General features: G+C 38.4%; 2 protein-coding genes across 7 annotated transcripts in view; both read left to right on the plus strand.

The window, feature by feature from the left end:
* Trmt6 (tRNA methyltransferase 6 non-catalytic subunit) overlaps nucleotides 1-3,434 on the plus strand; it is a 34,507-nt gene extending 31,073 nt beyond the window's left edge. For both annotated transcript variants that reach the window (XM_076180318.1, XM_076180319.1), the window contains exon 10: nucleotides 62-3,434. In XM_076180318.1, coding sequence (XP_076036433.1) covers nucleotides 62-229 — 168 coding nt within the window. In that variant the 3' untranslated portion in view covers nucleotides 230-3,434. The remainder of the gene's footprint in view (nucleotides 1-61) is intronic.
* A 4,969-nt stretch (nucleotides 3,435-8,403) lies between these two features.
* The window catches only part of Git (ARF GTPase-activating protein GIT1), a 68,892-nt gene continuing 59,401 nt past the window's right edge, over nucleotides 8,404-17,894 (plus strand). For all 5 annotated transcript variants that reach the window (XM_076180589.1, XM_076180591.1, XM_076180592.1 and 2 more), the window contains exons 1-5: nucleotides 8,404-8,594; nucleotides 15,277-15,410; nucleotides 15,590-15,702; nucleotides 16,175-16,364; nucleotides 16,541-16,671. In XM_076180589.1, coding sequence (XP_076036704.1) covers nucleotides 8,519-8,594; nucleotides 15,277-15,410; nucleotides 15,590-15,702; nucleotides 16,175-16,364; nucleotides 16,541-16,671 — 644 coding nt within the window. In that variant the 5' untranslated portion in view covers nucleotides 8,404-8,518. The remainder of the gene's footprint in view (nucleotides 8,595-15,276; nucleotides 15,411-15,589; nucleotides 15,703-16,174; nucleotides 16,365-16,540; nucleotides 16,672-17,894) is intronic.

A 17,894-nucleotide genomic window follows, 5' to 3' on the forward strand; every position in this document is an offset into this window, starting at 1 on the left:
TGTTTGTAGTAATGTATTATTTACAGTGTTGACTAATATTCATGTCTTTGCTTTACCATAGCCTCTGTTGGACCTGTTTTCGGACCTGAAATGTAACGGTGGTGTAAACCTGAAGTTAACGGAAACTTGGTTGCGTCACTACCAAGTTATGGACAACAGAACTCATCCTGAGATCTCTATGTCAGGTGGTGGAGGTTATTTACTTTATGGTGCCAAAGTTGAGTATTGATCATAGTTAAATGTTTATTTTCATTTTTATCATTTGTTACATTGTGGGGGTTTACAGTATATCCTTGATATAATAGACTAATTCCAAACAACCCATTCTGTAAAACAAGAATTCCTCATACTCCTTTTGCAGTTTTGATACTTTACAACTGCCAATTAAGAGAGGAAAGGGAGGCAAACCAAGTACAGAAGAAAGGGTAAAAGGTGCAGATGGAAAGATGATAATGAAAGAGATGGCAGTAAGAGGAAGAAGGGCAGAGAATTTTTGGGAGTCTTTAAATGTGAAGGAGGATAGGAACGGAAAGGTAGTTACAGTGGTAAGTGCTAAGAAAATGGCAGTGATAAATGAGGAAAATGGAAGAGAAATAAGGAAAAATGAGATGAAAGCAGTTATTAAAATTATGAGAGCAGTTAAGGCACTTGGTTTAGATGGGTGTCATGCAGAGTGTATAAGAAAGGAAGGAACAGTAATGGTGGTAGAGTGCTGGAGGAGTGCCTGTATAGTTCTGCTTTACAAGGGGAAAGAGGACAAGTGTGAGTGTAGTAGTTTCAGAGGGATCAGTTTGTCGAGTGTAGTTGGAAAGGCTTATAGAAGGGTTTTGATTGAGAGGATTAGGAGAGGAACAGAGGGAGTAGTTGGTGAGGAACAGTGTGGGTTTAGGACAGGTAGGGCTTGCGGGGATCAGATTTTTGTGGTAAGGCAGATATGTGAGAAAGCTTTAGGATTTTTTTTTTTCTTTTTCTTTTCTTTTCTTTCTTTCTTTATGGATTTGAAAAATGCTTATGACAGAGTATACAGGAAGGCACTGTAGGAGGTACATACATACATATACCAAGGCTTTTTCCCCCTTACAAGGGAGGTAGCCAAAAAGGAAAAGGCATAAAATCATTTCCACCCATTTCATCCCTGAATACACTCCACACCCCTCCACCCTCCCTCTTATCTTAGCACCTCCTGGATGACGGGTCATCCCTGCACCTTGTCCACTGCCCTGGGTCAGAAGCAGTCTCGCAAGGTATTGCAGATATATGGGATAGGAAGAAAGTTTTTAAGAGCAGTCATGAGTTTTTATGAGAGTAGTTGAGCATGTGTTAGAATTAGAAATGAAGAGAGTTACTGATTTGAGGTAAAAGTGGGACTTCACCAGGGGGATTGGAGACAGTTAAAGAAAATGGAGAAAAGTGGGAGATAAGCCAGTTGTTTGCTGATGACAGTGTGCTTGTAGCAGGATCAGAGGATGGAGTAAGAAAATTAGTGACGGAGTTTGGGAAGGTGTGCAATAGAAAGAAGTTGAAGATAAATGTGAGTAAAAGTAAGGTGATGAGATGTACAAGAGAAAAGGATGGCAACAAATTGGAAATGAGTATTAAGGGAGACTAGAGAAAGTGGATAGCTTTAGATGCTTGGGGGCAAATGTGAAGGTAGAGATAGAATGTAGATTGAGAGAAGCAAGTAAATGCCTTGGTGGATTAAAAAATGTAATGAAAAATAGACATATGGGAATAGATGCTAAGAGGAAATTGTATGAAATGATTGTGCCAAGAGCACTGTATGAAGCAGAAACATGGAACATAAGAGAGGAACAGTTAATGTGTTTGAGATGAGGTGCCTGAGAAGTATGGTAGGGATGACTAGGCTGGATAGGGTGAGAAATGAGGATGTGAGGAGGAGAGCGGGGGTGAAAAGGGAGTTGGGAGAAATGGTTGATGAAGGAATATTGGGATGGTTTGGACACATGGAAAGAATGAGTGAAAAATGATTAGTAAAAGACGTGTGAAAGGCAGAGGTAGAGGGTGTGAACATGGGGTGAGGGGGTGACCAAAGATGAGATGGATGGATGGGATAAAAGTGGCATTGGGAAAGATGTCTGTTGAAGAAGGAAGGGAAAGACAGAAGATAGGGGTGAGTGGAGAATCGTTGGGTATGGATGATGCTATGATGCATGGAAAGGGATGGGGGGGGTTGATGGGAGTATATGTGAATGATGTTATGATGCAAGCACAGTGTCATCATCTCTTTTTCAGGATGAGGAGATGGGTGGGGGGAAATTGCTGATTAAATGAAGCATCCTTGCTGTGAATGTGCTGTGTCTTGCTGTATTGCTACTGACCCAGAGCAGTGGGCAAAGTGCAGGAATGACCAGTCATCCAAGAGGAGCCAAGAAAAGAGGGAGTGTGTGGCCATGAAGTGGGTGGGAGTGGATTTATGCCTTTGACTTTGGCTACCTCCCTTATAAGGAGGAAAAAGCCCTTGGTACATGTATGTACAACTGTTCTTTAAAGTTAATGCCAGATGATTAGATTAGGTGAGAACTATTTAGAATAACCCCTCCAGCATTGTGATGTACTTTACAGATTTTAAGTTAATGCCAGGCAGTTTATGTTGAGGATTTATCTGTCTGTCTGTATATACCAAGAGCCTATTTCCCTTGTAAGGGTTACTCAATTTCAATAATGAAATGAAGTTGATGAAGTATAGATAATACAAAAAAATGTCTATAAATCTTATCTGTTCCAGTGTAAAGGGGGCTAATGCCAGTTGATCTGTTGTCGTAAGTCTTCTATAGGAGACCTATGGCCTCAGGGTATTTGGTAGGAGCCCTGCATTAACCCACACATCTTTCAGGCAAAAAAAATGTACTCTCGTTTGGGTAGGCAAGCTGGGACTCTTAAGATTATGTGATCAATGGTGTGTGTATCAAAGGGATTTAGTGTTGAGCCTCCTGGTAAGAAAGTTTTTTGTTGTAACTACTTCAGCACATTGTGGTGATATGATCAGAGGCAAATTAGTGTGGCTTTTCTATGCTCCATTTTAGTCAACATGTAATTTTAATGTAAGGTTTTAAAACAAAATTGTTTACTTTTTTATTCATAGCACATCACCTAGACCCCCAGAATTGTTTGGCATTAGTGAGAACAGGATTTACCATCATAGTCTCTCTATGTCTCTCTCTTCTAATGTCTCATTACATCAAGGACATACTGTAAAAAGTCCAAAATTCTAGGATTGTTTATGAAATAAACTTCCAGTTCCTGTTTGTATTACAATAGATTTTGTGATCATGCCCAGAGGCAAACTAAAAATTGTCACAAGATAGATCTGTTGATACAAGTAGTTACCTGGGTAAATATTACTGGCAAAAACAATTCCTGTGGGAAGATTTTCTTTGTTTTATCTTTTTTACTCAATAAAATTTATAATATTTGCTTGAATATTTGTGTTAAACCCTAAAGAATGCATGTGTGCACATGCACACACAGTTAAGTAAGGTAGCTCCTTAAGTGTTCCCAAGGGAAACATGAGAAAAGGAGAAAAATAGCAAGATTATTTTTGTCATTATTATTACTTTTTATTTAATTCGTTTATTTATTATTATTTTTTAAACTACAAACAGGAAAGTATGTTGAAAACAGAGCAAGAGACAATATGGAGGCCATACAAAGAAACTAAAAGACTTAAAATTGGCATATACTAATGTAAAGGGTTACTGTTGACCAGGTTAGAAATTAATAATTTGAGACCAAGCCATCAATAATTGTTATTCTCCAGTTGGGAAGTGGTGAATACAGAATATGGAGATGTTATAAGAAAGAATGAGAAGCTGAGTGATGATGGTCGTGATAAATTACTTAACAGTGGGTGAAAATAAAGGTGAAGCAATAAACCTGAGAATTAAAACCGTCGGAGATCAGTTGCAATAGTTATTCATTCTTTAGCTTAATCAAAACGATGCATCACCCCACAGAGAGCATGCATTTGGTCGTTGTTTATGGGGTTAAAGTTGATAATTAACCTTTCCCAAATTAGGACAACCACACTGTAAAGAAGGGTTGTCGACTTGTTTTTCCTCGCTCTCCGTCTTCGTGAGGTATCAATAAAAATAATTAAATGATGTTCGTCATTCATTGAAGTAGGTAGGTACATCGCAAGGTCTAAATATACAGGTCAGACCGTTTACATTCTTCTGCGCAACTTCTGACGTCATTTGGCTGAGTCCATTTTCTCTTTGTGATACACTGAAGAAAACTGTGAAACGCCAAGGAAGACAGGAACTATAATATTTTATATATTATATATATATATATATATATATATATATATATATATTCATATATATAGACAGGAACTATAATATTTTATATATATTTATATATATATTTTATATAATATTTGTCAGAATATAACTAATTGCGTAGAGCGGTGCGAGCGAAGGCAACATCATTTTTGAACGACGGACCAGCTTCAACTGACAGCTATAGGACCCGCTAACCCCACTTTGAGCAGCCAGGTGACGTTCACGGGCCCGCTGCGCCAACTCCCTCGAAATTCGGTCGGAAGTGGTTAGACCTTATATTCTTAGATCTTGGTACATCGGGTGACAGCAACGACAAATATTGGCACGTTAAGCGTGCCCTATAGAATTCATCAAGAAAAACAGAACATATATCGTTTCCTACGGTTTCACTGCAAAAAATTCTCAGTATCTTTGAACAAAGAAAAACTGTGGAACTGATTACTGCAAAGCAGTAAATAACGAGTGACAAATATTGAAAAACGTAAAGGTCGTCATTGTTCGTTTCCTTCGATTATTTATTCCAGGTAATTTTACTTTGAAACTATGTAAAAAAAAAAAAATAATAATAAAAAAAAAGTGAAATTGGTTGCCGTCCAAATATATATAAACACCTAATTTGTAATATTATGAAATATATTTCTATAGTTTTGCATAACACGGCGCTTCATAGTTGAAATATGCAATTATCATTTACAAACGCAGCCAAACTAACCAGTCATTTTCTTCACTATCTTCCTACTGTAAGGCAACTTCACACCATATACCCATACGCTGAAGTACATTCTTACTATACTGGTTAATATCTATTTCCTGTATAATTTTGTATCGTGATATAGTAATAGATACCGGGCATGTTGCATTTTTTCATCTATTCTTTACCGTCTCGTTATTGGCTGTCGCTTCGGATAACGAACAGTTAGTAAGCAGAAAAGTGAAAAGGCGGACAGTTGCTCAGCACATTTCTGTGTTTCTGTATTTACCCTCGTTACATAGAACGCTAACCTAACCAAAACTGTGCTGAATAAAGGTCTGCCTTCTTGCTATCGCAGAGCAACTGTCTGTACCCACGAGTCCACGACGCCATCCCTCGTACTTACGAACACGATGTCATGAAACATCACGAAAGCGTCGTTTGCCATAATGGTTCACTTCACTTTTCCTGAAAATGATTATGTCCAAAAGTAAGAATATTGAAAAAAAGAAACATATACTGCAATCAATTAAGACAAACACAATAATCCAAAGACTTGATAGTCAATAAGTAATTCTAAATCCAATAAAATCTAATAAAGACATATCACACTTGGATAAAAAAGTAGATATATTATATAGGAACGTAAGAGGTATAACGGCCCTACTTTTATATCTGACGCAAATTTCACTATATAACCCCAGCTATGATCTACGGATGCGAAATTTTGAAACTGGCAATGGCAATGAAGACAGCGCAAAATGCACAGAGAGGAAAGTAGTTAGTAGAGATCAGTGTTATGATTACTGATAAAAGAGGATGGGAGATGAAGCAAGTGTTACTGACTGGGCGCCGCGAGATGGGAAGCGTGGAAGAGGGAAACCAGACATATAGTGGAGAGACGATATAGAGAAATTAGCAGGAGTGACGTGGCAGAAGTTTGCGCAGTCGTGTAACCCAGCGAAGTGGAAGCCTTGGCATTCTGTACAATGCTTAAAAATACAAGGCGGTGTATGAAATGAAATCACATTTCCTATATATTTTGTCGACTATATACAGTTTGATTAGGGGAATGTAAAAGAAAAATAAATTGCTTCTAATGGCTGAATGTTAGCTTTATTCAAGAGGTTCGTGCAATGTAAATAAAATCAAAATTAATAAAAATAAAAACAATTAGAACTGCCTAGTGTAGGCCTTATGATCTCTTCCAGTCTCCTTCATCCTTGTGTTCTTATGTTATGTAATAGGACTTTTTAAAGGATACCTAGGCATTCTACACATTTCCTTAGCTTCACATCGGCTTGCTGGTGTAGTAGTACCAACTTAGCCTGCTAACCATAGGGTCTTCAATCTGGTCTCCACCCAGACCATAAGGCCTAGTGTAGGCCTTATGGTCTCTTGCAGTCTCCTTCATTCTTATGTTCACAACTCTACCCACTTTCCCGGGAGCTAAGATTTCATCTGGAAGGGCAATAACTGTCGGTCACTAATCCAGCACGTGATCCAATTCCATGATGAATCACATGTTACCTACCAATTATTATTGTGTGTGTGTGTATATATATATATATATATACAGTAGTGGGATTCAACCGGTTCGCACCGGTTCGTTAGAACCGTCGCACGGAATTTTATTAGTTCGGCTAACCGGTTAACTGGGAAACTGGCTAGTCGCTGTCAGTCATTGTCACTGGTCTCCTGTATCCGGTAAGTACCTGAAAGGTACGTTTCGTTAGTGATTTAGTGCATAGTTTATTTACACAAGTGGTGACTAGGTTTGTTACCATGATAAAAAGTAAAACAATAACTTATTAAAACGTACGAATTAATTTCCTGAAATATTTACGATTTCTAGCAAATGACTGAATTACAAATTTTGCCAGATGAAGGCGTAATATTTCAAGGAAATTACACTGGCAGCTAGGTTCAAAATATGGCCTTTTTTATTTTAATTAATACTCTATATCTAATGGCTTTTTTGCTAATTTGGCGAACGACCACCATCTATACTTTAGCCCCCCAAAAAAGTGGCCAGCCCCCCCAACTGAAATGAGCAAATTGAAAATTTAAAACACTCATTGAAATAATTTTATTAAGTGGAATCATTAATTGCCAGGGCTAAAGATTTGTCAGCCATCAGTGCTAGCCCAACCATTAACCCCCTCCCCTCTGAAATGAGGATAATATATGTGTATTATCATATTACTATTAGCCCCCCCAAAAAATTTGCTCAGCCCCCCCAAAAAAAGTTGCTTAGCCTCCCCAACTAAAAATTCCTGGCGCCGCCGCTGCATAGATATATCTTCATATTATCAAGTTTATCATTACCTCTATATCATTATATGATGTTTAAAAATTTCTTACATATTTCATTTGGGAAATAGCTATGATTGATCATTTTATTTGTTAGAATCCAGGATCAACATGTGGACATAAGTAATGCAAATTTGACATATATACATATATATATACATATACATATATATATATATATATATATATATATGTATATAATGTATATATATATATATAACCGGATGACAAAATATTTGAATCCCACCACTGTATATATAAATATATATATATATATATATATATATATATATATATATATATATATATATATATATATATATATATATATATATATATAACCGGATGACAAAATATTTGAATCACACCACTGTATATATATATATATATATATATATATATATATATATATATATATATAATATATATATATATATATATATATATATATATATATATATATATATATATATATAACGGTGTATAATATGAGATGAGAGGGAGGAAACGGTTGTTCATGGGAGTGTAATGTGTGGGAGTGGGCATATTTCCCTATTGACTTTGGTTACCTCCCTGGTAAGTGTGAAAAAGCCCCTGTTATATAGATACATAGGTATAATATGAATGAAGTTCAGGAGAAAACGGAAGAGGGACAATAGTGATTTTCATTTTACTTTTCTTATCTAATAGGCAAATGATAAAAAAATTAATTTGCAAAACATTAATAATAAATGTTAAAGTATTTGTAAAGAAAAAATTAAATGAGTAGCTCTTGCGTGATATTTTCATCTAAAGTAATATCACTATGGAAATGTGTATATTCAGTACTGTTTCTGCCAAGGAGAAGTATTATTTTTTCTCAGTGACACTTGACTGTACACTGGCCTGCCATTTCCAGAACTAAAGTTTGCCCGCACAATGATTGAACTATGTTCCAATAATTTTAAGGCAATATATTATGTTGTGTCTTAGTGTAAAATAACATAATCTAATAGAAATTGCTTGATCAGATTATCTAAATATTGTATTTGATTAAAATGATCAAAATATGTGAGTATTCTATTTAAAAATAACACATTTTAAAAGAACTAATTTTACCATATGGAATTGTCAATGAAAACAGAAGTTGAGAAACTTTTCTAAGTGGCGAAGGCAGTATACATAAAAGTTGTATTATGTTCGAGTTTTCTAGGACGGAGAATGATTGAGGATGGCACGCCTTGGGGCAGGGGCAAGAACCAAGCCCAGAACGTTGCAAGATGTTTGTGCAGACTGTGGGGCGCCAGGTAAGACGATGAAAAAAAGTGGAGGCACTTGACTTGTGCCCGACCTCACCTAAATGTCTTGGATATCTGTTCATTGTTGTAGTTTCACTTACGAAGAACCTGCGGCCTTCACTCAGTTGTTATAATTAATAGAAGCCCAAGACTTACCATACCAATTTAAGCTTAAATATATTACCTAATATGGAAATGGTTGGTATATCTAGAGCAGTCTTTGGAGCACACCTGACCAAACCAGTTTAATGTGAAGTACTCTTGTCAGCTGTATGTCAGTTTTGAAGTTAGTATAGTTCATGTTATGTGGATCAAGGTAGTTATGAAAAATTCAGATTGCTCTATTCTATTTGAAGTTGTATGGAAACAAAAAATACAATTCATGACAAATGTTGTGGTGAAATTTGCCATAATTACCCAAGTTTCCTGAGGTTAGGTTAGGTGAAGATTAGTTGGGTATTCCCAAATATTGGCTGGAATTTACAAAAAATTACAACACCAACTGTAATACTGATTTAATGTACACTGTTTACATTGTGGTAGCAATGTCACTGTTTAAGCGACAATACTCCCATAGTGATTTACCAAGGTATATTTGAGAAACCTAATTGTAATTCAGTTTAACACCCATACCTCTGCCAAAATGTCATACATCTCCCCCTTAAGATATGTATTTGTTTTCTAGAGAGGTGGTATGCAACCTGGCTGATGTTTGATTTGGCCACCAATCACCATCACTTAGCACTGTAGTTTGAAACTGGTATAATGAACTTAAACATAATGACTAAATGCTCGTATATAAATATGACACGAGCCCACTGCTATATATGTTATTATTATTGTTGTTGCTGTTATTGTTGAATAATATAATTAAACATCTTTGACATATGAAATGGAATTAATTAAAAGTAACATTTTCATAATTCAAATTAACTAGGGATATAACCCTGTCCATATCATTACAAATCTTCATGCTTTATAACAAAATAAAAAATGTGTGTAAACAAAAGATATCACTCTAACTCACTTCACAGCACTATACATTTTCGCATTTATGGTATGAATATTGTTAAGATTGATTACAAATTATCGCATAAATGAAACACACAGCGCCTAAGAAGTACATGTATTACATAGGGCACTACATGTAGTGTACTGTGTACACACCATTTTCTATCATAGATAATTTGCTCATTTCAAAGAAAAGCTGTGATACTGTTCTAAGCATAACTCAAAAATTTTACAACAAAAATTGGTATTTTAGGTTTAGCTGAATAATAAATGTAAGTTTATATAAAAAAAAGAAAATAAGTAAACCATTACTTTTTTTCTATCTTGATTTTTCGTACACTTGTATATTTATTCAAGAACCAGTGACAGGCACCAGCATGTGGTGGTCCTTCAAGATGGACAGTAAGGCTGTCTATTTTCTAAACCAGTTGACCCCCGTGATTCTGTCAGGGGCTCACACTCCGTCTCCAGACCATGTTCAAGATTTCTATCAAAATTAATTGTAAGAGAGTAGACAGTAGTGAAAGACATCACGTAGGAATTAAAGGAGAGGGAATGTAACTTGGCAGGGAAATTAACTAGGAAAGGTGGTAAGAGTTAAAGCAAGTGTCTTACTGATTGGATGCCAAAAGATGGAAGTGTGGAGAGATAGAGAGAAGTTTACAGGAGTGATTCAGTTGAGGTTGGCAGTTGCAACTCAGGGAAGAGGTTAGGAGAGGGTTATGTTCAGCAGTGGACTCCAGATGACTGCTTCACTGATACAAATGTCATCATTGTGACCTTCATTCTTTAACCACTTCACTCCGGGGCACATCGCGCGTCTGGCAGCATTAGCTGCCCGACGTGCGATGTTGCGTCATAATAATCGCATTATAAAAAATAAAGTCAGTGCTCAATCGTTCGTTCTCTTTCACTCGTGTATTTTGATAACCATAGAAAATATGAAGCCAGTTTAGAGAGAATGGAGGTTACGTAGGGACGACTACAATGAATATAATCAAGATGCCGACGTCGGCATCATCGCGTACCCACTTGCTCCTAATGATGCCTACGTAGGCGTCACCATATGGAAGTGGTTAAAAAAAGATGCATAGCTGAATTTACTTTCGATGTTTTAGAACCCCCCCCCCTGCCCCGACACCTCAACCCTATCTCCCCAACTAGTACCTGTGCTTTCATATACATCTGACCCAGTCATCCCTTTCTTCACATTGACCTAGTCGGATCACATGGGAGGTAGCCAAAGTCAAAGACATAAATCCACTCCCACCCATTTCATCCCCACATACTCCACTCCCATTCACCACCCCTCCCTCCCTCCCTCCCTCTTTTTTTGGCTCCTGGATGACTGGTCATCCCTGCATCTCACCTACTATCTTGGGTCAGAAGCAATGCAGCAAGACAGCACATACTCAGCAAGGCCGCTTCACTTAATCAGCAATCCTCCCTTTCTGCCCCCTCATGCAGAAAAAAAGAAGACAGGGAGAAATCCCTTTGGGCTGCATCGAAATATCATTCACACATACTCCCTCATCCCCCACCCAATTCCTTCCATGCATCACAGCATCATTCAAACACAACCATTCTCAACTCATCCCTATCTTCTGTCTTCTCCCTTCCTTCCTCAACAGACATTCCCCTCTTTCCCATCGCTCCTTTTACCCCATCCATCCATCTCATCCTTGGTTGCCCCCTCATATTCACTCCCTCCACCTCTAACTTCCACACCTCTTTTACTAATCTTCATTCATTCTTTCCATGTGCCCATACCATCCCAAACATCTTTCATCAACCCTATCTCCCAACTCTCCTTCCACCCCCCACTCTCCTCCTCACCTCATTTCTCACTCTATCCAACCTAGTAACCCCTATCATACTTCTCAGGCATTTCATCTCACATTTAAACCCTTTCTTCCTCTCTCTTGTTCCAGGTTTTCTCCAAACAGTGCTGTCAGCACAATCACTCTTTCATACAATCTCTTCTTAGCATCCATTCCCAAATGTGTTTCTCATTACACTTTTTAATCCTGCAAGGCATTTACATGCTTCTCTCAACCTACATTCTACCTCCACTCCTCCCTTTCCCCCCACATTCACACCCAAGTATCTTAAATTGTCCACTTCCTCCAGTTTCTCTCCCTTAATTCTCACTTCCAATTTACTGCCACCCTCTCCTGTTGTACATCTCATAACCTTACTTTTACCCACATTTATCTTCAACTTCCTTCTTTCGCACACCTTCCCAAACTCTGTCACTGACTTCCTTAATCCCTCCTCTGAGCCTGCTACAAGTGCAGTGTCATCAGCAAACAACATCTGGCTTATCTCCCACTTTTCTCAATTTTCTTTAGCCATCCCCAATCCCTGGCCCATTACCCTTGCATTTACCTCTTGCACCACCCCATCCATGTATAGATTGAACAGCCAAAGCAACATAACACGTTCCACCTTTACCTCAAACCACTCTATTTCTAATTCTAACACATGCTCTACTACTCTCATGAAAACTCTTGACTGCTCTTCATAGCTTTCCTCCTATCCTATATATCAGAAATATCTCCCACAGTGCCTTCCTGTTCACCCTATCATAAGCCTTTTCCAGATCCATAAAGGCCCAAAAAACATCCTTATCTTTTCCTAAAATTTTCTCGCATATCTATCTTACCACAAAAATCTGATCCACACAACCCCTACCTGTCCTAAACCAACACTGTTCCCCTCCTAATCCTCTCAGTCAAAACACTCCTATAACCTTTCCCAACCACACTCAATAAACTGATCCCTCTGAAACTACTACACACATACTTGTCCCCATCTCCCTTGTAAAGTGGAACTACACAGACACTCCTCCAGTCCTCTGGCACTCTACCCTCTTTTAGACAAACATTAAACAACCTCACCAGCCAGTCCACCATCACTGTACTTCCCTTTTTTAAACATTCCGCATGACACCCATCCAACCCAGGTGCCTTACCTGCTCTCATCATTTTAATAACTGCTTTCACCTCATCTTTCCTTGTTTCTCTTCCATTTTGCCCATCACTGTCATTTTCTTAATACTTCTCTCTGCAACTGCCTTTCCCTCCCTATCATCCACATTTAGCAACTCCCTAAAATACTCTGCCCATATTCTCTTACTGCCATCTCTTCCATTATCATCCCTCCATCTGCACCTTTTACCTTTCTCTATTTGATTTGCCTCCTCTTCCTCTTGTAATTTCCTTCCAAAACATATTTTTATTTCTTTCCAAATTTTCAGTCACACTCTTACCCCATTTCACATCTGCTCTTCTCTTTGCCTCCTTTATCTTATGCTTTACTTCTCTTTTCTTTGTACCTCTCTTATGATTCTCTTGTCCAGTTGTATAACCAATCTGTGAATGCTCATTTCTTCTCTTCTACAACCTTCTTTGCTTCATCATCCTTCCATCTGCACCTTTTACCTTTCTCTATTTGATTTGCCTCCTCTTCCTCTTGTAATTTCCTTCCAAAACATATTTTTATTTCTTTCAAAATTTTCAGTCACACTCTTACCCCATTTCACCACTGCTCTTCTCTTTGCCTCCTTTATCTTATGCTTTACTTCTCTTTTCTTTGTACCTCTCATATGATTCTCTTGTCCAGTTATGTAACCAATCTGTGAATGCTCATTTCTTCTCTTCTACAACCTTCTTTGCTTCATCATCCCACCACTATCTACCTTTCCTTCTTCCTTCTATTTCCTCACATCCTCCTTGTTCCACACACCATCTTTGTACACCTTGTGACTCCCTCCTTGAAACATCCTCATTCCTCCACCACTCCTAGCTCTGCTCTATCCTTCACGCCCTCCCACTCCTCTCTCAGCTTCTTTTCCTCCTCATTTAACCACTTCCCTCCAGGCCAAAATCTCGCGGGCAGCTTTAGCTGCCAGACATATGATGTTACGTCATAATACTCGCATCATGAAAAATAGTCACCGCTTATATCTATTGTTCTCTCTTTCACCCGTGAATTTTGATAACCATAGAAAATGTGATGAAGCCAGTTTAGAGAGTATGTCAGTTATGCAGGGACAACTACAATAAATATAATCAAGATGCCAATATGGCAGCCTCACGTATCCACTTGCTCCTTATGCCGCCTACGTAGGCGGCACTGTATAGAAGAGGTTAAGCAGTTTACTACCTTCTATTCTTTTCCTCTTTCTCCATCTATCCTCCACTCTCAACTTACCTTCCACCAAAACATGATCTGCTATCCCACTCCCTCCTCTTAGAACATGTACATCCAAAACTCTTCCTACTCTTTTCCTGGTTACCACTATATAGTCCATTAAAGCCATATCTACCACCCTTCCATCCACCACCCTCTTCCATGTGTACTTATTCTTGACTTCCTTAACAATGTATTTGCTATCAACTCTAGACACATCACCATCATCTCCCCACTACATTTTTTTTTTTTTCTTAACTCCACACTTCCCAACCATTCCATCTATTGATTCATATCTAACCCTAATATTGAGATCTCCCAATACCACTACATTGCCATCTCTCCTTAAACCCTCTATGCACTCGTTTAAATCTATCCAAAAAGCCTCCCTTTCCTCTATGCTCTTCTCACTACCAGGCCCATATGCACTTACAAAAACCCACATCTCCCTAGTTTCACCCTCATCCACATTAACTTTGAAGAAACCTCCCTCCACTCCACCACACGTTTACCTATCTCTTCACTTACTAGTATAGCCACCCCTTCTCTCCCTCATCCTCTCTTCACTCCTGACACCCTCCCAACTACACTCCCAAACTCAAACTTGCCCACTCCTTTCAACCTAGTTTCACTCAATGCCAACACATCCATCTTTCTTCTCACAAACATACAGCCTTTTACTCTCATCTGTACCACATCCATGCACATTAAAAGACCCAAACCTTAGGGTTCTGGTTGGAAAACTCCCAGACCCTCTTATGCCTTTGCTTTTTGTAATAATAATAATAATAATAATTGTTGCCTTGAGTGTCAAGGAGTGGAAAAACCCATAGCCCCACAGTGACCATAGTCCTTGGACCCTCTTACAGATCTCCCTGTGAAAAAAATCTGGACTTTAGTTTTGTGTCATATAAATATAGATCCCTTATAAGGGGGAACCCCTGGGTATATAGATAGATTAGTATAGGATTGTTTCATGTCAATCACTGAAAGTTGTAAGAGGAGAGCAGTTACTGGTTGTTAACTTTCCATTGTTGAAAAGGAGCATGAAATATAGTTGAAGTTGGTAAGAGATTCAGAGTCTGGAGACCGTGTCAATCCTTCAAATGGAAGTGAAGGGGGTTGACAGGTTTTGAAAATGAGCAGCTCTACTGTATATCTTACAGAACCACCACAAGCAGGTACCCATCATTGACCCCTGGATATGAATTTATTATCTGTATCATATTTATGTTGTTATTAATTTTTTGTATTTATTACTATTATGTTCATATTATTTTTGTGTTTATTATGTAGTATTTAGTTATTGTTGCATTTTACAATTAATAGCAAAGATAAAGCAAGCTGAGAAGAGACCCTTAGATCTATAATGAGGGCAATTGAGGGATGAAGCCATATTTTGATTAATAGTTACTGCTACTATTGATTTTAATTGTCCAGGTGGGAGGATGTTGTACATAAATCAACATTTGTTTTTCTCTTCCAGAACCTGGCTGGGCCTCAATCAATCGTGGCATTCTTATGTGCGATGAGTGTTGCAGTGTACACAGATCTCTTGGTAGACACGTTTCTCAAGTTAAATCCCTAAAAAAAGCAACGTGGAACCCCACACTACTTACAGTGAGTTTTTGCTGTGTAATGTGCATTGTCATAATCATACAAAGAGAACTTACCAGGTCTCTGCTACCCTTTGCTTCAGAGCATAGGGGTGGTACCATTACTATATGGTTCAAAACTTAAATATCCAGTGATGTTGTTACCCACTAGTCTGATATGTCATGATCACTCAATTGTTTCAGATGGTCCACAGAGTAAATAGCAGTGGGGCCAACAACATATGGGAGCACACCTTGCTTGACCCAAGCCATGCCAAAACAGGGCGTCGGAAACCTCAACCCAAGGATCCTGTCCAGTATGTATAGTTTCTGGAGTTGGAAATTTGTGTTGATGAAATACCCAAATTAACATTTCACTTGGAGGCTCGCTGGCCAAACAGTTTAGGGCGTCATTACTTGTGGCAGAGGTTGAGACAATGACAATTCGAACCTTGCTTGGGGCGTGTTGAACTAAGGGTGGTTCATTAAATTCCACGCTATAAAGTCCACTGTAACGGGCACCGTCCTAGCCTCCCAATAGGGGGAATTTGTGACATTAAACCAAACCAAATCACTTATGTAAACACAGATTTGAGCACATATGATTTTCTTTTTCCCTCTCCCTCCCTCCCAAAATTTCTTCTTTTCTCTTCATTTAAGTGAAAGACTTGGTTCATATGGTATGAGACAAGTTGACCAGGATAGGGCAGACTTTATGTATCAGAAAATTATCTATTTGTAGCATATATGGTTTTGATTATTCAATAATTGCTCTTTCTATATTTACAGCCCAACCAAAGCAGACTTTATTCGTGCTAAACATCAGATGCTCTCCTTCGTGTACCGACCTAGTCGAGAGGATCCAGCTGGTGCAGAGGGTGATGTCAGTAGGCAGCTTCATTCCAGTGTTCGCACAGCTAATCTAGAGACTTCCCTTCGGTTACTCTCTCTTGGAGCAGATCCTAATTTTTATCATCCAGTTAGTTTATATTGCTTTAAAATTTATGTTGTCCTTGTCTTTCTTTCCATATTTACACCTGTATACATTTAAAAAGTTGTTGATATAATTATATTAATCTGTTGCCTCAGGTCTCTCTTGTAGAAGACCTACAGCCTCCAGTTGATTATATTAATTGATGAAATGTTTCTTTCTAGGAGAAAGGTTGCTGTCCAATCCATGTAGCTTCGAGAGCAGGTCAGGCCATGCAAGTAGAATTGCTCATCGTATATGGTGCTGATCCAGGTGCTGTGGATGGACAGGGTAATTCACCCAGCCATTATGCCAGGTGGGTCTGTCATTTACACCCTTATAAAGGGATGGCTGATTCAAAGCACACACTCACCCTGCAACAGCCTCAGAGAGGGACCATGAGTTGGGGAATTGTTAATTTCTTCCATGCAATAATGCCTATGTAGGCATCATGAGGCGCGAGTGGGTATACAAGGGTGCCAGTGTTGACATCCTGATTATATTTATTTTTTAGTTATAATTGAATGACCCCCAAATTCTGTGAACTGGATTGATTGTATTTTTTGTGTTTATTATTACTCAGAGTAAAAGAGAAGTAAATCAGCAGTGACTTTATAATTTATAATGTGAGTATTGAGATACATCATTGAATCATTGTACATCAGGCACCCAATGCTGTGCATGAGAAATTGACTTAGATTCAAGAGGTTAAGAGTTGTGTGTGGAACATGTACATCCATATGTATAATTCCAAGGGAGTTTTTCTGCCTTACAAGCAGCCAATACCCTGTCTGGGATATTGGCTGCATGTTATTGTGGGGTTGAAAGCTGCTCAGTAGCATGCAACTGATACTTTAGGGTCTATATGGGGCACCCCTGTGGACCAGAGCCACACATCATTTTGTCTGTGATAGAGGATATCTCTATTCATAGAGAAATTATGATACTTTATTATACTGCGACTGCCCCTCTGTTATGCTGTAAGTGCATGTGGACCTGGAAGTGAGAAGAGTGTAGAGGAAGGGAAGGCTTTTTGGACAGATTTAAATGAATACATAGAGGGTTTAGGGAGAAATGTCAATGTAGTGGTATTGGGAGATCTTAATGCTAGGGTAGGAAATGAACCAATAGACAGAATGGTTGGGAAGTGTGGAGTTCCAGAAAAAAATTGTAGTGGAGAGTTGATGGTGGAGATGTGTCTAGAAAGTTGATGATAACATAAGTACATGTTAAGGCGGTCTTTCCCCACGTTGGGTGCCAAATGTTAGGCTGGTTGAAGGCAAACTGTGATGGAGAGAGAGTTGGTTTTATTTAGCAATGAATGTTAGGCACAGGTAGGAAGGAGTTGGGGGGTGACAACTGTGTTTTTAGTTGTGTCCGTATCTTCAGTGTTGGTCCATCCTTTATATACAAAGGCAGGTCATGACCCATGCTTCTAGTTAGCATGAGGTCAAAGTGTGATGTTTAGGGAAGTCTGAGGCAAAAACATTTGATGTTGGTGACTCACAAAAACAGAGAGTATGCCTTCCTCAATGGATC

This window comes from Oratosquilla oratoria, chromosome 44 (assembly GCF_046742065.1).
Source record: "Oratosquilla oratoria isolate Oo_2021 chromosome 44, ASM4674206v1, whole genome shotgun sequence".
NCBI classification, from domain to species: Eukaryota; Metazoa; Arthropoda; class Malacostraca; order Stomatopoda; family Squillidae; genus Oratosquilla; species Oratosquilla oratoria.